This window comes from Colossoma macropomum, unplaced genomic scaffold (assembly GCF_904425465.1).
Source record: "Colossoma macropomum unplaced genomic scaffold, Colossoma_macropomum, whole genome shotgun sequence".
Lineage (NCBI taxonomy): Eukaryota > Metazoa > Chordata > Actinopteri > Characiformes > Serrasalmidae > Colossoma > Colossoma macropomum.
Window position 1 is genome coordinate 17546310 of NW_023494803.1, and position 20828 is coordinate 17567137.

The window sequence follows — 20828 nt, forward strand, 5'->3', positions numbered from 1 at the left end:
TTTGCTCTGAAATAACTTTGAAACTAAACATGTCTTAGGTTACTGTTTACTTTCTGTATGCTGTACATGGGTTTCACTCTCTTCCACAGTCTTCATGAAACTGCCTAAGCATCCCACTTACGGGAAGCAGCAATCAGCTTGTGTGTGTTTATGTTTTTAGTGCAGAGGATGGAGAGAAGAAGGACCAAGACAAAGGGAAGGAGGATTCTCTCATAGAACCCCCATCGGATGAAGAGAAGAAGCCAACCAAGCGGAGACCTGGGCAGAAGAAAGAAGAACCAGAGGTCTTCATGGCCAGCGTTTTTGCTGGATTGGACATCTATCAGACTAAGATTCTGGTGAGCAGTTTTATGATAAGCTTACATGATGGAACAGCTATATGTTATTTAGTACACTGTATTGCCAAAGATGAGGGACACCTGACCATCACGCCTGTATGAGGTTGTTGGACATCCCATTCCAAAACCAGGGGCTTTAATGTAGAGTTACCCCCCCAACACTTCTTTTGCAGCTATAACAACCTCCACTTTTCTGGGAAGGCTTTACCCAAGATTTTGGAGCATGTTTGTGCCCATTTAGTCATAAGAGCATTTGTTAGGTCAGGCACTGATGTTGTACAAGAAGGCCTAGACCATTATGCCTCCTTCACTAAAATTTACTCTTGGCACTGTGCACTTTAGTGGGTAGTGTTCTTCTGACATCTGCCTAACCCACATTCATCAGTCATACTGCCAGACAGTGAAGCATGATTCCTCATGTCTCTATCACTTCAGAATCCAGTGGCAGTGTGCTTTACACCACTCCAGCTGACACAGAGAGTTTACAAACTGACTTGTGGCAAAGGTGGCATCTTATGACAGTATTATGTGGTTATCAGTATATGTGGTTGATTTTATACACTTGTTGGTTGTGCGTGTGGCCGAAACACTTGAACTGAATAATTAGTATGTTCACATACTTTTGGCCATAGAGTGTATGCAGGGGCACTCAAATTATTGAAAACCGCACTATTCATTACCATGCTTTTGTTTGCTAAGTGGTTGATATCAGGTATTAGAGTCATAACAACATGTCAGTGTCTTCTAAATATTTTAGTCAGTTTTGCTTTAGTTGTTGTGAGTTTGGAACAGCCTCACAGAACAAAAACATTTTTCTGTTTTTCTGATATCTTCTGATATCTTCTGAAATCTTCTGATATTATATTATTATTCTGAAATAAACTAACTCTAAAATACTTCATAATTAAATTAAATTAGCCAATCACAGTCACACAAAATGTGTAAAGAACATAAAACCTCATGTATTTACATATGTAATATACTCGCTGTATTTTCGGCATCATTCTGCATGATGATAATACTCTGGCACGATGATAATACTGTGGGAACCTGGGATAGATCAGGTGTAATTTTAGCAGTATTGAATTATTATAATGTCTTCGCAAATCCTTATATTAACCTTGCACTTCTGCCATACCTTGAAAGACTGCAGATTAATTTGCATCTTTTATGTTTGCAGAATTACCTAGCACGAAACTTCTACAACCTGCGATTCCTGGCTCTGTTTGTGGCATTTGCCATCAACTTCATTCTGCTTTTCTACAAGGTGACTCAGCTGGCTCTCTCATTTGAACTGTTTATTGCCTGTTTCCTCCCTCCTTTAATCTGCATGATAGATAGTTTCATTATACAGCATGTTTTAATGACTTGTGCCTTTTTGTTAAAGAATAGGTCTAGCTGTGATAATGTATCAGGTTGATTATCCTAACAGTCATATCCAGAGCACATTATCCAAAAGCCCGAAAAGGAAACATCACAGTTTCAAAAGTAACTCTAAGAATTGAGAGTTTGCAGAATTATTGTTCTGTCTTTCCTACTGATATGATTACGTGTGAAACATCAGTCAAATACAGCTCATTAACTGGTGTTAAACTATTGTACAATGTCCTCTCTTCGTTGTGATGACATTTATGATGACAAATGTAACATTTTATGATGAAAAAATGTTTGCATGCACATGTGTAGGTGACTGGTGAGGAGTCTGAGGAGGTGGATCCATGGACAGGGAGAGGTGATGAGGAGGATGGTGTAGAGTATTTTGTTCTGCAGGAAAGCACTGGCTACATGGCACCCACACTTCGCTTCTTAGCAGTGCTACATACTGTCATTTCCTTCCTCTGTGTGGTGGGATATTACTATCTGAAGGTACACACACATTCACACATGTACAAACAAATGTAGTTATATGTTTGGAGCTTCTACAAACAGTTTTAGCTGTTTATAGCTACCTCCCACTTCTGTGATGGAAGTATCATTGCAATCTGTTACTACTTCTGACACAAACTTACAGCATGTTCCCTTCAATTAAAGTTTTTTTTTCAATAACAAGTTAAAGATAATATTTTGTATACATTTGTATGCAAAAGTTTTAACGCCCTCAGTCAAAGTACACGTTTGGTTGATTTTCTTCAAACTGTATTATTTTATTTTAATATTAAGAGTTTAAATATTAAGAGTTTAACATATTATAAAAAAAATCGAATATACCACGTTATAACTTTTTTCACATTTTTTCCCAAAATGTTAAATTCTGTATATAACAGTTATTGTGTATAAAAATGTGCTGAAGTGTGTTCTGGATGTATTAACTTGCTTTCTCTTAGAAAATCAACAAAACATGATTTGAGCAGGGGTGCCCAAACTTTTGCATTCAACTTTATGTGTGAAAGGATACATATTGTGTTCCTTTTGGCATTTTATTTTATTTGCTTGTGCTCTTTGAAAGACAACGAGATCTTAATAGTCTTTGTACAATGTTATTTATTCAACTGTAAAGAACAAGTTATGTCCTTGCACTTTGAATTTATATTCTAATGACTACAGCTGTCATTGGCTGTCTCAACTAAGGGAGAGGGTAGGGGGTGTGGCTGTTGTGCCGTGGCGTTTTTAACCATATACAGTCATAAAATCGTGAGCATGCACTATCAAGCATGTCATACACAGCAGTGTTTAATGTAAACACGTTGTAATTAACTCTTTGTATTTTTTTTCCTTGTTTGCCACATTGCTAGTGCAAATTTTCGTTAGCATCCTAATGTGAATTTCAGTGTTATGATAGCACCGAACTAACATGCCATATAATTATATTTTATATAAGCTCTCTAACTTAAATGCAGACATTTCATGCGTTCAAAAAACAGATTCTGTACCTTGGGTATTGCAGTTTGGATGTTTTCATTAAACGCTGCAGTGAAAATAAATGGCTGGTGCATGCTCATGATTAAATAACAAAAAATTAACCCCATGCAGTTCAGTTAATGGTGAAGTTATCAGAGTGGGAAGATCAGTTTATAGAATTTAACAGCAGCAAAACAGCTTTAGTAGCACACAAGTTTGCCAACATCAACAACAATGACATTAGGAGCATATAGTTTACCTGTGTTTAATAATGAATATGTAGAGGTACATGCTGTGTCAGTATTTAGGTGCTTCATCACAAGATCAATCAGCCTGCAGAGTCAAGTTTTATGTCGAAGTGAAATGTGCCAAAATGTCAGAGACTTTACATTTCACAGTTTCTCAGATGGTAAATGCTAAGAAAAGTAATGTGTATGTAAATTGTCATGGAAAATGCAGTTTTGTTTACTATGTCAGCATGCTACACTATGAGCCACTGATACTTTTAAACTAATTATCCTGTATAGGTGCCCTTGGTGGTTTTTAAGCGGGAGAAGGAAATCGCCAGGAAACTTGAGTTTGATGGTCTTTATATCACTGAGCAGCCTTCAGATGATGACATCAAAGGGCAATGGGACAGACTTGTGATTAACACACCGTAAGTGCGAAAGGAAATATCTCAGGTCACTTCAGCCATGTCCAGTGCTGTTATTGCTCTGAGAATTCATCTGGACACTCTTGAATCAGTCATGTTATGAAGAACAAATGACCTTAATGCACAGGTTCCCAATCCTGGTCCTGCACATTTTACTGTTTCCTGCTCTAATACACCCACTTCCACTCAGGAAGTATTTGTTAAGTAGCTAATTGTTGGATCAGGTGTGTTGGGAGCAAGAGTAACACTAAAGTGTGCAGAGCAAGAAGCAATTAAGGACCACTGTTGCCTTAATGGTAGCACTTTCCAGTAAGGGTGAAGTCATGGTTGTTAAGGCATGTAACATTTGAATAGCCCAATAGAAAGTATTATATCAATGAGCAGGAACTAATGAATAAGTCATATATTAACAACCACAAGGGTATATTACAATAACATTAACTGATGTATGTACCATCTTTATTATTGTAGAGGGAATTCACAATGGTTGCTTTATGTATTGCATGCTGGGTATTGTAGTGATAGAACATTGATGGACAGATCAAGTTAGGCCAGAACAAATCTGAATCAAAGCTGAATTGCTCAGCAAAGTATAGAACAAGGGTACATAAATGTGTAAACTAAATTTATGATGTGGCATGAATAGAAAGACCTGAACAATTCATCTACTGGTAATTTTCCCGTGTGGATGTTAATATATGACTTATTCTTCTGCCCCTTCTCATTGGCTCATTGCTTTTTTGATGAGTTATTCCTGAGTGATTACCCTAATTCCTGCCAGCTGATCTACCCTTACTATAAGGTGTTTCTGACTTAATAATATAATGATAGACGCATTGCACATTTAAAGCATTCTTTGTACATAATTTCTGAAGAAACTGCAAGAAAATATTTACATGATTTATGTGTGGTCTTCATGAATTAGAAGCAGATTGTTCCTTCCTTTTTTGTGTTGCACAGATCCTTCCCCAATAACTACTGGGATAAGTTTGTCAAACGCAAGGCAAGTAGAATTTAACTCTTTTATCCACTGATAGGATTATAAATAGAAACTGATGATTTTTGCTACTGTCTGAGCTTCATTAATGTGTTACAAACTGTAACTGGAAACTACAGTGCAGTTTGAAAAGAGTACAGTTCAAGTCTCTCCCATTCTGCAGCCTTGTAACCTTGTATCGTTGTGTAAGGGTCAGTAGTTCAAAGACAGAATGGAAAATGAATGGAGCATTTGCAGCAGGAAAGTAAGCATTGTGGTGAGGGGCTGAAACCTAAGACCACTTATTAATTGTTGATTGGTAATTTTACCTGTAGGTAATAAATAAGTATGGAGACCTGTACGGGGCAGAGCGGATTGCTGAGCTTCTCGGTCTAGACAAGAGCGCTCTGGACTTCAACCCCACTGAAGAGGCCATCGCAAAAGAGGCCTCCTTGGTGGCCTGGTGAGGAAAGCGTGCAAGATTATTTTGAACAGGATACACCACCATGCCTTTGAAGTCACTTGTCATATTCCTAATTTTTGTTTTTTTATTTAATAAGAACTGGCACACTACACAGTTGTATGCAAAATTTGAACAGCCCCAAAATTCTATGTTTTGTTAATTAAAAGTACACACCCTGTACAGGAAACTTAAGTTACTTAAATATTTTTGCACAGGCAACATTTGTTTTTTCCCCAAAACGTTACGTTCAGCAAATAAACAGCAATTGTGCTTTAAAAATGTATACGAAAGCTGTATATAAAAAGTGTGCTCTCTGTAGAGGATGTGTCTTATTGTCATTCAGAACATCAACATGTAATTTGACCATGGGCACCCAAACTTTTGCATACGATAGTACAGTGTAAAAATATATATATATATTACACAGTATTAAGTGTTTCCACAATTTGTGTTCATTACAGCTTACATTCTTTTTGGAGTCTTGCTTTCACTTTTCCAAAGAATTCTGCAGGGAAATTGTTTTCATTCCCCCAAAGTTCAGTCTTAGAAGTTGGTTGTATTTTCTGTTTCTCATGATTTAAGTAATCCCAAAAACATTCAGTGATGAAGTTTCTTTTTTTTGCACAGTTTTGTGTATGTACCATCAACAAAATCAGTTTTATATTATTGAAAGCAGTGATTCCAAATTATTGAATGTAATGTCAAATTTAAATAAAATTTATGGAAATTAAAGCAAACCATACTTTGTTTTGTCTGACAGGTTAAGTTCAGTCGACACCAAGTATCATATTTGGAAGATGGGCGTGGTGTTCACAGACAATGTGAGTCTGTTGCGAGGCATAATTCTTTATGACTTTATGCACTCCTATTTCATGGACAGAAGAACACTTAAATATAGTCTTTTTTCCTTTTATAGTCTTTCCTGTACCTGGTGTGGTACACCACCATGTCCATCCTGGGACACTACAACAACTTCTTCTTTGCCGCTCACCTGCTGGACATTGCCATGGGCTTCAAGACCTTGAGGACCATCCTCTCCTCAGTCACCCACAATGGCAAACAGGTTTTAGCACTTTTGAACCTCTAAGCATTTGAAGTATTTGAATGTGATGAGTTCCCTTATATCTGTTGTATTTTTCTTTCTTCTGTTGTCGTAGCTGGTGCTGACTGTGGGTCTGCTGGCTGTAGTAGTGTACCTTTACACCGTGGTGGCATTCAACTTCTTCCGGAAGTTCTACAACAAGAGCGAGGACGAGGACGAGCCAGACATGAAGTGTGACGATATGATGACTGTAAGTTGCAAACACTTGACTTATTTTCTAGGTCAAGAGCAGAAACCTGCACCAGGGATAGATCAAAGCTTAACATAATTCAGAGATAAAAAGAACAGTGTTTTATGATTAGTTCAAAGCAAAAGGCACAAAGCACAGGAAATTCACATTTCCTCGCTAACCTCAGCTCTTACATTTAATGGAACTTAATGGAAATGGGACCATCTGTCATTTTTTAGCTGTGTCTAATAGATTTCTTTTTCTTACTTTCGCCCTGTGCTTCTGGTTTTCAGTGCTATCTTTTCCACATGTATGTGGGAGTGCGTGCTGGTGGCGGAATAGGTGATGAGATCGAGGACCCAGCGGGGGACCCCTATGAGCTTTACCGCATCCTCTTCGACATCACCTTCTTCTTCTTTGTCATCGTCATCCTTCTGGCCATTATCCAGGGTAATGTATGACTCAGTGGGCTAGGCTGAGGTAGAAAAATATACATAAAATATACATAAGTTCTCCCACTGCTCTCTTTAGAGTAAGAAACAGGGGCAGATAGGAACAGTCATATATAGGCATTTTACCCGAAGTAGTTGTATATATGAGCTATTTATCGTTTAAAGGGTCCATGTCGTATGTTTTTCCTGTATTTTATTTTCCACTTAAAACGTGTTTTTTTGGTCCCAAAAATGATGGTAATCCATTAAGGAACTGCTGAATTTTCATTTTTCTTTGTAACATGACTGAAACATTCATGACTCAGCCACTCAGCTAAACAGAGTAACAGTAGAGTGATTTGTATGGCTAATATTTAGCTATGTTCAGACAGCAGAGCGTATTCTGCTGAAAACACCATTATATTTTATAGCGGGATGCTGATTCTGTGGGCTCCGCTTGTTCTGCTGTGGATTGCGGATTTTTCCACTGTGGACCAGGTTTTTTGCCATGGATCCTTGTAGAATGAGTTGGAAAATGTTCCGTTTCAGTGGAAAAGCTCTGCTTGTCATGTGTCACTTTTCACAAGGTAACCAAACAAAAGAAAGGGCAGATACACTGAACCAGAGAGTGACCGTGGAGCCGTTCAGTAGGACAGTTTCAAGGCTTAAAAAAAGAATCCACATAATGATAAACATTAATGCACTGGTATATGTACATCCCTGTACATTGTTTTCACTGAGGTTTACTAAAAAAAAAAATTAAAGTAGCTTGGTTTGTAGTTTATTTGAATTTAGAAATACAATGTTTTGTCATTGGCGCATGCTATCTTGCTAAATGTTCACATGTAGCTAGAACCCCTTCTTCCTCCTCCAAAAGGAAGTGCAATAAGTCTTTAGTCTGTCCATTTATTGTGATGTAGTGTTGAATTTCCCACCCATGAAGATCTGTGACACACTTTCTCTGCTATGTAAAAAAAACATGTCACAGGCAGAATCTTTGTGGTTTAAGTGTTTTTTTTGTGTGGAATAAGCTCTGCCATCTGAACACAGCCTCAAGCATGATTCATCATTATCATACACTTTAAATATTAATCAAAATGTAATGACTTTTGCCAGCCTCTAAAATGTTTTCTGAGTTATCATTACATCATTGTGCGTCAGCGGGTGGGCAAAAATTATATTAACCAATAACATCATGTCTCACCCCCTTCCAACTCTCCCCCCACCACCATCCCGACCCATCATTGAGCTACACCCTTTCTAAACCCACGATTTACTTAGAAATATTTTAGGATATGCAAGAAAAATGTGTTATGATTTTCCAAATTCATGCTAACTTTGTTTTTGCTATTTTAAAAAATCTTTATAAGGCAGTGCATGTTCATTTAAATTCATTTAAATGCATTATTTACATCCATTTAAACCCATTCTTATCTTTTGTTTTTTTTTAAAGAAAAACTGATGAAATCAGCTGTCAAAACAATTGGAAGAATACTCAATTACTAATTTAACTGGTAGTGACAGTTCTAGAGAAATACATTTGTTGGCCAGGCTTGTAGTCCAATCATGATTTAGTAAAAGTGAAAAAACAAACAAACAAAAAAACAATTATGTGATGGAGGATTTACCATCAACCATCTCCAGTGTATGGAAACAGTGTGAGTTTAGTCCAGTCACTAGAAAATCAACATTTCCAACCAGATTTCACTACATAGAGGTTTTTCTTTACAGTTGAAGGAAAAATGTGAATAATTTAAGTTGTAGCACTCCTAGAATCGTGTCACTGGTTCCAGTAGGCTGTGTGACCCAAACAGCTTCAGTACAGAGGTAAAGCAGCACTCAGGCTCAGTGGGTTAAAGTCACTCCAACTGTGTGTCTAGAACTGGGAAGGCTCAGAATGACACATGCAGAGAGAGGGATTAGAGCCATGCTGAGAGAGAGAGAGAGAGAGAGAGAGAGTTAGTTAGGAAGGAGCAAAAGCAATAGCGATAAGGAGCTATTTACATATTCATACACAGACTAACAGGTTACAGTTATCCTTGCCTTACTTTGCTAAACAGTATCTTCATTTTGAATCTTGCTCACTTACAGAATAGATTGAGAATTTTGTGCATTTCTAAATTTTCATAGCACTGCATACTGTGTTATGAGAATATTTAGGACAGCACTTGAGTGGAAAAAGAGTACAGGCTAACCTTTCCCTGTTGGAGCTAACATGATGCAGGGAACTAATAATAAAATGGACATCTCTCACTGTTTGCAAAGCAATATCAATGTTAGGCCAGACAGAAAAATAAGACAAATCACTGTACTGGGATAGAACTGATACTGACTCCACACTGCTCTTCCAGGTCTTACAATCTTATAAATAAAGGTGCCAAATAGCATTCTTGTGTAAATGAGATCTGTTAGTACCAAGAACCTTTTAAAGACCCTTCACAAAATGTAATGGTTTTCTAAGCTGATATAGATTCTTTACATTATTTAAGTGTTTGTAATTTTTATACAAAAAGGTTATGCAGGAATATTAGGAATATACAAATTAAGAATATACAAAAACCTTGTATCTCCATTTTCATTTTTTTTTTTTCAAATTTCAACACTTACTATTTTGGAGATACAATCATATGCAAAAGTGTGAACACTCCTGGTCAAATTACTTGTTTTGTTGATTCTTTAAGTTAACACGTCCTCTACAGAAAACAAACTTAAATATGACATTTTTCTGCAAATTCTTGTGCATAATTTCATTATTAACAAGTGCATTACTTTTGCACAGGCTACATTTTATGTTTTAATGTTTTTTTTTCAAGATATTAAATTTAGTAAATAAGCAGTGATTGTGCATTGTGCACTAAAATCTGCAGAAGTGTGTTCTCTGTAGAGGACGTTTTAACTTATTTTCACTTAGAATGTCATGATGTTATTTTACTAGGGGTGCCCAGACTTCAGCATACGACTGTATAAGGTTTTATTCCGACATCGATGACAGTCAGGTTCAAAATAGCCTTGTGCAATTATAGGCATTAAAACAGCCACATCACATTCTTAGATTATTGCATGAATTATGAATGAGTATTTTAATGAATTCACCAAAAACATTTTAGTGTTTATTACTCATCTGTTAGCTTGATTGCTGGAATTCTGGCTGTGCTAACCTCATTTACCGGTGTTCCTGCACTGGAGAGGGTGGAAACTGGAAAAAGAATGACATATAAAAATCACTACTCGCAACATTCAAACCAGTATGTAGCAGTAACATAGTTTCAGGCAAGTACAACCCCATTTCCAATAAAGTTGGGACGCTATGCAAAATGTAAATAAAAACAAAATGCAATGATATGCAAATCATTGAAACCCTGTGTTTCATTGTAAATAGCACAAAGACAACATATCAAATGTTGAAACTGAGAAATGTTATTGTTTTTTTGAAAAATATATGCCCATTTTGAATTTGATGACAACAACACATTCCAAAAAAGTTGGGACAGGGGCAACAAAAGGCTGGTATAGTTGTGTGATGCTAAAAAAAAACATCTGGTGGTTAATTGGCAACAGGTCAGTAACAGGGTTGGGTATAAAAAAGCGTCCCAGAGAGGCTGAGTCTTTCAGAAGTAAAGATGAGGAGGGGTTCACCATTCTGTGAAAGACTGCACGAACAAATAGTACAACAATTCAAAAATAACATTTCTCAACATAAAATAGCAAAGAATTTTTGCCTTTTATCATCTACAGTACATAATATCATTAAAAGTTTCCGAGAATCTGGAGAAATCTCTGTATGCAAGGGACAAGGCCAAAAACCAGTATTTGCTGGCCATGATCTTTGGGCCCTCAGGCGGCACTGCATTAAAAACAGACATGATTCTGTAGAGGAGAGCACTGCATGGGCTCAGGAACACTTCTGAAAACCACAGTCTTTGAAAACAGTTCCTCGCTGCATCCACAAATGCAAGTTAAAACTCTAAAACATAAAGAAGAAACCATATGTAAACAGGATCCTGAAACGCTGCCACCTTCTCTGGGCCAGAGCTCATTTAAATTGAGGGGAAGTGGAGAAGTGTTCTGTGGTCTCATGAATCAACATTTGAAATTATTTTTGGAAATCATGGACACTGTGTCCTCCCAGGCTAAACACCACTCAGCTTGTTATCAGTGCACAGTTCAAAGGCCAGTATTCATGACGGTATAGGGGAGCATTAGTGCACATGGTATGGGTGACATGCACATGTGTAAAGGCACCATTAATGCTGAACAATATATACAGGTTTTGGCAACATATGCTGCCATCCAGATAATGTCTTTTTCGGGGAAGGCCCTGGTTATTTCAGCAAGACAATGCCAAACCACATTCTGCATGTATTACAGCAGCATGGCTCTGTACTAAAAGAGTGTGGGTGCTAAACTAACCTGCCTGCACTCCAGACCTGTCAGCCACTGAAAACAATTGATGCATTATGAAATAAAAAATACGATAAAGAAGACCCTGAACTGTTGAGCAGCTGAAATCCTATATCAAACAAGAATGGCAAAACATTTTACTTTCAAAACTGCAGCAATTGGGCTCCTCAGTTCCCAAACGCTTACAGAGTGTTGTTAAAAGAAGGAGTGTCGAAACACAGTGGTAAACATGCCCCCGTCCCAACTTTTTTCAAAATTTTTTTTTCAAAAAATCCAAAATGGGCATATATTTAGAAGAAAAAACAATAAAATTTCTCAGTTTCAACATTTGATATGTTGTCTTTGTAGTATTTTCCTTTAAAAATATGGTTTACATGATTTGCATATCATTGCATTTTATTTTTATTTACATTCTGCACAGTGTGCCAACTTTTTTGGAAATGGGGTTGTAATAAGGTTAAATACATTCAGTTCTTCGTCTGTTATGTTCTTACCATAAGGTGAAAACAATAACATGTTGAAAATAAGTGTTAGAGAATATTGCTTCTGAATTAGCGGTTTCTTGCCCCAACATAATTGTGTTGTACTGGACTGTGCTCTGTGTTGCTGAGTGCTGGTCTACTTCTTTAAGTCATGTGTTACTAAATTAGGGACCTGATAACTGCAATTAATATTTTATCTAAATTTAGATAAATAAAATTGACAGTTTGAAAAAAATTTACATTTTGCTACATCTTCTATTCATAGACAGAGCTTTAAGTTCAAAAACCAGTTATCAGCAGCCATAAGAAACATGTTATGAAGCTGTCATGTCTTTGTTTCCATGATCATCACATACATGGGTATATGTTAAAGCTAAATGGCTTTAAATGGCTTTTTTCTTTTAAAGAAATTAAGCACTGTCACACAATGCACAGAATCACTCTGTAGGGGTTTGAGCTGACTTATGCTGGTATGTGTCATAGTACAAATAAAACAGTTACCAGCTGAATCATTCTGTTGTTATCTAAAAGGATGATGTGGTATCAGAGCTGTTTGTCATTGTATAATGTCATGTAGTGCTATATCTGTGTGACCACAGGTTTGATCATTGATGCTTTTGGAGAATTGAGAGACCAGCAAGAGCAAGTCAAAGAGGACATGGAGGTAAGAGTAGTACAATAACAGAGCATGTCTTAATGGCCGTTTTGATGGGAAATAAAAAAAATTAAGGATGGTCTCTGACTTTTGCACGGTACTATGCTTATACATATTTTACAAATGATAAACAATATTGTTGAATTTTAATTTGTATAAAATTTCAGACCAAATGTTTCATCTGTGGTATTGGAAATGACTACTTTGACACCACCCCACATGGCTTTGAGACACACACCTTACAAGAGCACAACTTGGCCAACTACCTGTGAGTAGCACATGCCCACCAGAGCCACACAGCTTTTACTTTTAAAGCATAAATCTAACAAAAATGTTTTCTAATGTATAAGAATGTGTTCTTTCACTTATACAGTGATAAAAACGGTCTCATTTGTTTTTCAGTTGTGTTTATAATTAAAGGTTTTGTATGTTGAAAAAAAAGGCTGCAGCCTGTAGACTCTTCCATAATAGGACATGCGACAAGTCAGTGCATTGCTTTGTGGTTTCTCTCAAATCCAACACCAGATCATGATGTTGGAACAAAATCAGCTTAGTGTATCCCAGTCTTAAGCCAAAACAAATTCAGCACCAACCTGCCAAGATGAAGCTTGTTGTTGTGGAGATATGCTAAGTCCATTTGTTACTGTTTGCTGTGCTTGATCTCTCAGGTTCTTCCTCATGTATCTTATAAACAAGGATGAAACCGAGCACACAGGCCAGGTAAGCTTCCATTTCTGTTCACTTTGTTAATGATAAATGATTCCCTGATGGCGCTCCAACTCTCCAAAAACAGAATCAGGCCAAATCTTTAATAAATCATGTTAGAAACATGAGTAGAAGCTCTCTAAACGAATCAGATTTAAAAGGAATTCAGTCCTAAACCATAAAACAAATTCAAACAAAACATCAGCCCTCAGTGTTTATCCTTTATATTGTGGTGATTTGTCTGTTATTATTGCCAGTTATCGGCAGTAGAGGACAGGGCCTGACTGATGAAAATTCTAATGCCGTAATTTATTTTAAGGAAGTACAATTTCCAAAAAACTGTAACATTGTGTGATATAATTTTATATGTGAAAAGGTTATACAGACACCAAGAATTTACCTTTAACAGTGCTTTACTGACTTTACTGACTATCCTTGTCATTTTGTGAACTGTCAAACTGTCAGTTCAAAATTTTCCTACACTCAAAAACAACAGAAACTCACAAAGTCTCAAAGATGCACTGCATACGATTGCTTTTAATAAGGGGGAAGTTGCATTGGTACAGTCAGGTACAGTAAAGCAGGGTGTCAGTAAAGCAGTATATGCCAGTATTTCTTTGTGTTGCGATACGTATCCGATATGCGGCAGTGCGGCTCAGCCTCAGCCAGATCGGAATTCAAGCGACTTTTACGTCAAGCCAACTTGACATTCATTATAATTTCACACTGCTGAGACCTCATAAACATTTGGGGGGATGTTTCTGTACCAAAAAAATGGAAAAGACTAATCCAAAACACCTCCGTGTTCAAAGAGATTTAGAAAGAAATGGCCGAATGCGGCCGCCGGAGAACGAGGCTGTAGCGTCAAAGAACAGTTAAAAGTCTGAAAGCAAAGTTTAAAGAATCCAAGGACACAAACCAAAGAAGTGACCGCGCCCTTTTAACGGCGAGCTTGAACGAGTGATGAGCCCAGCTGTCAGTCAGTGAAACTTCATGATTGCTCCTGTGATGCAAAAAAACTAAAAGGTCAGGAAGCGGGCTGGCGTTCGTTGGCAGTCATGATTGTTTACCTCTGGATGAGCGTACCACGTGAAGCAACGTGAAGCATTGTGCATGCGGGTCAGTTTAGGAAAGTGATCTCTTCAGACTAATGTCACATACAGGTCACATTTAATAGATACTGGAAACAGGCGAACAAAAAATCGGATTTGGTGAGAAAATCTGATTTGGGCCTTTAAACTTTGCTTTCAGACTTTTAACTTCTCTTTAATACTGCCTCATTCTCCTTAGGCCTCGTTTAGTCATTTCATTCGAAATCACCTCGAACACGGAGCAGTTTGGCTAAGTGTCTTTTAATTTTTTGTTAAATGTTTATGAGGTCTCAGCAACACGAAATTATGATGAATGTCAATTTGGGTGGACGAAAAAGTCACACTTATTTCTGATCTGGCTGTCTAGACTGCATTGCATAGTCACATATCAGATACGTATCAAATTTCAGTACCACATAGGAAAGTGTCCCAAATCAAAATTAAAAATGTTAGATTCAGTGGGATTTTTGCTATTCACTCTGCCACACAGATAACACGTCTGTGTCACATTGGATCGGATCAGATTTGGGCCACTTTTACCTGCTGTGTTAACAAGGCCTTAGTAACCTCCATTCTTCTATGTGCTGGGCAGTGATGTAATCCACTATGCCGTGATTAAGCTAGAGCTGCTATCAAATGGGAATATTCTTGACTGCTTGCTTGACTCTTCACAAAGCATTGCAAATCCCATAGGGGTGCAAAGAGAAATTAGCATTACCGTAGCTATGGTAATCTGATAAAAAGGATTAAAAACCAAATTAAAATTAAAAAGTTTCTGTAGTAATCATTGCTATGTAACAGTGTGCTACCTGCAAATTTGATTTTATGGCTGTATCTGGCTCTAAACAGAAGCTCACTGGTCAATACAGTGTAATGCTAATACAGCTTGGAGAGCACTTAGGGGTTCTCTCTGGCAAAACTGTCTTTCTGCCTGTTGCTTGCAGCTACAAAATGTCCACCAGAGAACGCACAATCCCCAAATTTACGTGCAGCTTTATGCAATGTAAATGTTGTGGAACTGAAGCCTAGGTTTCCGCATTCTTAGTGGTTTTGTTTGTTTCTGTTAGTTGTATTGGTTTCTTTTAATTGTAACAGAAACCAACAAAACCGTTTAGAATGCAGAGAGGCTCTGCCCCAGCACCAAATTCCCAAACTTGCAATAAGACATATTAATATTAATTAATTATTAATTATAGTACATATTATAAATATTGTGATGCCAGGGCAAAGTTTCACAGCATTTTTAGTGGTTTTGTTGGTTAGCTATGGGTTTTCTTACTTTTCATCAGTTTTTTTGTATTGCAACTTGGAAATCTAACACTGAAGCACTGAGCAAGAAACCATAAAAGACTCTGAAGTTATTTTTTCCCTCAGTCTAGAGCTGTGTTTTTAGACATTATCTGAATTTTTGCTAATACTGTAACTCAGTGGAACCTTAATATCTGCCAGTTTTATCAGCCAACTAATATTAATTGTCAGGCATAGTAGAGTAGATATGCTCTGCTGAATCTGCTTTCTGTTTTCCCTCTGCTCTCTGTGATATCCTGCTTGCACCCTCCAGCCTCAGACTTCCCCCCCCAGGGCTCTCAGGCTCTCTATCATATTCAAAAGCACATTCTGTTTCTCCGTTTTTAGGAGTCTTATGTGTGGAAGATGTACCAGGAGCGATGCTGGGACTTCTTCCCAGCTGGAGACTGCTTCCGGAAGCAGTACGAGGACCAGCTGGGCTAGAGCGGCTGCGCTTCCAACCCACCAGCCTCTCCTCTGAGCCGAGAGCAGCACACCAACTGCTCCACTCATCCTTTTGCATTCAAACCACTGATATTTTCCAACCACTCAAGAAATTGGCCTTCTCTTTTACTTACCAACATGCAGGAGGAGTCCGGATGCCAGTATTTCTTTTCTACTAAGGAACTACGTAATACATCAGCGTCTCAAGTCCCAGTTGTTACCTCGGTTAACAGTGCCAATGTAGAGACTGTCTTGTTATATTCAAGCCCTCATCTCGGGGTTTAGGACAATTCTGTTTTTCCTTTTTTTTCCTCAGAAAAACAAAAAAAAAACATGTTGCCTTTCTTCCACATAACCCTGAAACCATTGCACAACGTTTTTTTGTCTTTTGAAGAACCGCTGGGTTGTGTGGGGTTACTGAACAACATGTGAGTCTAGTACCCTTCCTTATATGCACAAGAATATTTTAGTCTTTTGGAGAGAACGGAGAAGAATAAACACACGCCAAATGTGAATGAAGAAATATCTACTGAGAGAGTACATGTTCAGATATCATTAAACTGCTTGCTTTTATGATGTATGAGATGAGAACAAGCCCAGGTTAAAAAAATATAGAAAAAAAAATGGTCATGCAATGAAATGCCTCTTATCAAGTCTTGATGAAGTGCCTTACCTTCATGAGAAGTAAAGCTATGCAAAATCATTTTTGTTTTCATTATATCTTACTCCTGTTTTTTTTCTGAATTAAGCATAAAACAAATCCTCAGACTTTCTTTGTGGCTTTTGAGTTTCCGTTTGAAAAGGTACAAAATAATTTTAAGTCTTGCCAACAGCAGTGTTGTTGTAATAAAGAGAATGCTCACAATGCAACAAAAATTAAGTCCAGGATTCTAGCAAACAACCTTAATTAAAACAAAACAAAAAAATGGAAACCGCTATTGTATGGCTATTTCTATGTAGTAGCTTTGCTGAATTGTGCATTTCTTTTGAAGGGAAAACAAAGAAACTGATGCAATAAACTACTTTTATTTTGGCATGCAATTTTTATTTGTTTATAAATATTACATTAATATTACAATATTACTGTTAAATCACTGTGCACTGTCCAGTGCAAGATTTTCGCTGTTCTCTGCAAATGTATAACTCCACAGCTTTAGCTCAATAAGATGCTCAGCTAGTATAGTCATACTCTAGTCATACACTGTATGCTTTGATGTGTTCTGCACAAGCAAGTTTCTTTGCTCAATCCCATTTCTTATTTTTACCCCTACCCCTTGTTTTCGAGTGTCACCTTGCCCCTTGGAACTGAGTTACAGGGTAGTTAAGGGTTAATGATTGAAATCTTCCCTATGAAATGGGACCATCAAATAAAAAAGAACATTACTTCATTAACAGGCTATTAGCGCTGCTCTGTAGGCGACCCTGCCAGTCTGCAGTGACAGCAGAGGAGGGTAAAGTTCAGAAATCTCGCTGCTGGTCTTTAGTTACATTTAGGGCATCATATGCCTTCAAAGGAGGGGGGGGCAATTATTTATTATCAACCACCCCTAATTCTTTGGTGATATGAAGCTGAAATCAGCTATTAGTCAGCTTCTTGTTTGAATTTTCCCGTTCCACCTTAAGTGGAGCAGCAGTTACATTCTGGCGCTTCCGGCATCAGAACTGCTGGGCTATTTAAGGTGGAACTGGAAATTTAGCTACTTAGCTACCGAGACATTAGCATACTATTAGCGATTTTTTATGCTTGTTATGAAAAAAAAGACCATAACATATACATCGAAACAACATTAAACTAAGACAATACAATGGTTATTGTAATAAATGAAAAAATTCATTTGTGGGTTTTTTTGGTCTCTCGCGCAGCCATTTTGCTGTTTTTTTCTTTTTTTCTGATAACACTCTGTTTAGAGTGTACCTCTGAAAAACCTCCATTTGGAGGGCCATGTAGCCCGAACACTTTGCCCTACCCCTCTATCTCACCAAAAATTGGGACACCCTACCACTAAATGTGAACGTGCAAAACGGAGGGCTAAGGGCTAAGTGGTAGGGGCGAGGGGTGAAATGGGATCGGGCCCTTTTTGCTTTCTGCTCAAAATTCTTATCCGCTTAAAATGTGCTATAATTAATGATCAAATATCAAAACTGCAGTGGGGGTTCATAGTAGACACTGGTTACAGCCCATTATAAACGGATAGTTGCGGTCCTAAAATCTGATTGGCTGAGCCGCTTTCTAAGCTGTTGTAAAATACACGATATACGCAAACCTATTACCACCTCACAACAACTGAACTCTGTATTACTGCGCCACGTCAAAAGTCCCTGTGCTGTTAATGGAATAATCTTTGACTCTAAAATGCTGCTCGCACGGACCAGCGAGTGTACTGATGAAGTAAGAAACCGTTTTTTGTTTATACTGAGGGGCTTATTTTCTTACCTAGAACTAACGTTAGGCTGGTCAGCTAGCTTACAGGCTAAAATATAGCTAACAACTAAACAACTTCATCAGTATAATCACATCGTTAATAACAATGTAAAACGGCAGTATAAAAGTCTAAAGAATGTCACTTGAATGACACACACTTCAAATGTCTGTGTTTCAGTCAGAAGCAGCGTCAAACTCTGAATCTCAAACGGCTCTGTAATTACTCAAATAGTGTTCTAGCTATGGAAGTGTAGAAATTCTAGTCTCTACAGCCAAGTAGTACACTATTTGTCAAATATGGATGTGACTCAAATTACTACCTTTTATTTATATTACACTGTTGGGGTGCAGGATCCAGTATTTACATTACTACGTAGTGCACTATGTAGGGAGCAAGGAGCCATTTGAGATTCAGCCCCAGCAAGAGAAGAGGGGTACCGTTGGACTGGTGCTATATAAGACACGCGGTGGTAATTTGGTGACCAGAAAGTTAAACTTTTAATATACTAGTTTATGTCAATTATCATTAATTTTATAAAAGCAATAACCCACTTGAGGCTGTGCTTTACTGTGATTTTATCAGAGGGAAGGGGGTTTTTAAGAACACCCTTTCCTGTGCTAAAATGGCAGTTACGCACAGCCTCTCTGGTAGTTGGTGGTATACTGGTTGAAATTCTTCCTTGAGTGTGATTTTTGTCATAACTGTTATACTGGTACACCACTAATAAGTACAGATAACACGACATACAAACAGTACAAACCACGCTAAGCCACCTCACTCAGTGAGCTGTGAGACAATGCTGCTGTCTCTGGCCCTGGTACACACAAGAAGCCTTGGACCAGCTGGTACTGAGGCGTGAATTGTTGTAATGTTTTCTAAATTCACGCAGTGTCTGATAGTCAGACGCACAAGTGTATGCAACACATGTACATATGTATGACTTGAGAAATTTGACATAGCAGAGGTTGACTTCTTAATGGAATTTAAATGTTGCAGCAGTTACATTCAGGCGCTTATACAGGTACTGCTCCATTTAAGGTGGAACTGAAAAACACTTATTAAAAAGTTCTTAATAAAAAGTCAAAGGACATCCCAGAATAATAAGCAACTATTGCCAAAAAAAAAATACAAAACTTGCAAAAATAGGTTTATGGTTTCATTTCAAAAAAATTAACATACACCATGATATATACAAAAATTTTCTCACACGTTTAATATGAGCACATTAATGTATTTCATAGTTTATATTTCATTAATATCTCTTAGACATTGAAATTCTTTCAATTTGTTGTGATCTGAGTTGTCAGCTAGCTTAGTAGCCAACCCAGCTCTGTGCTGTTATCCACACGCGTCAATGGTGCATCGCTTCTGTCATTGTTGGACAGTTGATCACTTCTTGTGCACGTGACCACGCTGTAATAGGCCCCATTGATAACATGATAGCTGAGTGATTCCTGCCTCTGACCTAAAATGTGCATTTAGTTCTTGTGGAAAAACAACAATCCCTGTGACCCCTTCATTCCCACAGTTTGAAAACCACTGCCCTAGGCTTACTATTCAGGTATTAATCATAAGTTTTGTTATTCAGAAACTGCTATGAAACTTATGTGAAAATTATGTAAATACTGTAAAAGTGAGGAGTGGAAGCATGTACATACCTTTAGGGTTAAATGAGTTAACTCCAATACTGCTCTGTTTTTCTCAGTTGTCTGGCCAAACTCTTCAGGAGAACAGCATTCAGGAGAAGACACCTCCTTCCCTCAGTCAGATGGCTGGCTGGCGTTTGCATTAGTGATGAGATACTGTCATGGTTGATCATCTCCAAAGCTGTCCTGTCACTCTCCATTTGTGCCTGTTTAAAAGCTTTTTACAAGTCAAGGACAAGGGATCTCATTCGTATGCTTTTGGCCTCTTGAATGCAGCACCACCTTGTATTCAGCTTATTCTCCCTGTTACCTGATGGTATACAATCAAACATATATACCTTTAGACTCTTAACTCACTCAATGGGCCACTATACTTTCCATGCCTTTCTAAACATAGCACACAATGGCTGCCACAAAAGGGGGATCGACTGCATTGTTACAGCATGTTTCCTGATCGATGTGGCATCAGCAGCGCAGGTGCTGAGTGATCGGCTGCCTTTAATTCTTAAGAGTGCTGTGACCTTTTCCTTCCGGTGGCTTCAGCGATGACAACGTGTGATTATCATCAGCACTGAGCAGCGAGGTCGTCTGCCCACAGGAGAACACATGCACTAGCAGGAGGGGTTTGAAAGCTTCCCATCGCACCTCATCACCTTCTGCGTAAGCATGTATGTGTGTGTGGGTGCGTTTGACCTTCCTTGCCTTCTGGTCATAGTCTGCAG

At 37.9% G+C, this 20828-nt stretch overlaps 1 protein-coding gene across 1 annotated transcript in view; it reads left to right on the forward strand.

Moving 5' to 3' along the window:
- The window catches only part of LOC118823245 (ryanodine receptor 3), a 282056-nt gene extending 264983 nt beyond the window's left edge, over nt 1-17073 (forward strand). Inside the window, exons 92-105 of the mRNA XM_036592700.1 lie at nt 161-338; nt 1519-1605; nt 2025-2204; nt 3704-3834; nt 4792-4834; nt 5143-5270; nt 6031-6091; nt 6187-6333; nt 6428-6562; nt 6835-6991; nt 12455-12519; nt 12678-12778; nt 13179-13230; nt 15942-17073. Of these exons, the coding sequence (XP_036448593.1) occupies nt 161-338; nt 1519-1605; nt 2025-2204; nt 3704-3834; nt 4792-4834; nt 5143-5270; nt 6031-6091; nt 6187-6333; nt 6428-6562; nt 6835-6991; nt 12455-12519; nt 12678-12778; nt 13179-13230; nt 15942-16037 (1561 nt within the window). The 3' untranslated portion in view covers nt 16038-17073. The remainder of the gene's footprint in view (nt 1-160; nt 339-1518; nt 1606-2024; nt 2205-3703; nt 3835-4791; nt 4835-5142; nt 5271-6030; nt 6092-6186; nt 6334-6427; nt 6563-6834; nt 6992-12454; nt 12520-12677; nt 12779-13178; nt 13231-15941) is intronic.
- The last annotated feature ends 3755 nt before the right edge of the window (nt 17074-20828 follow it).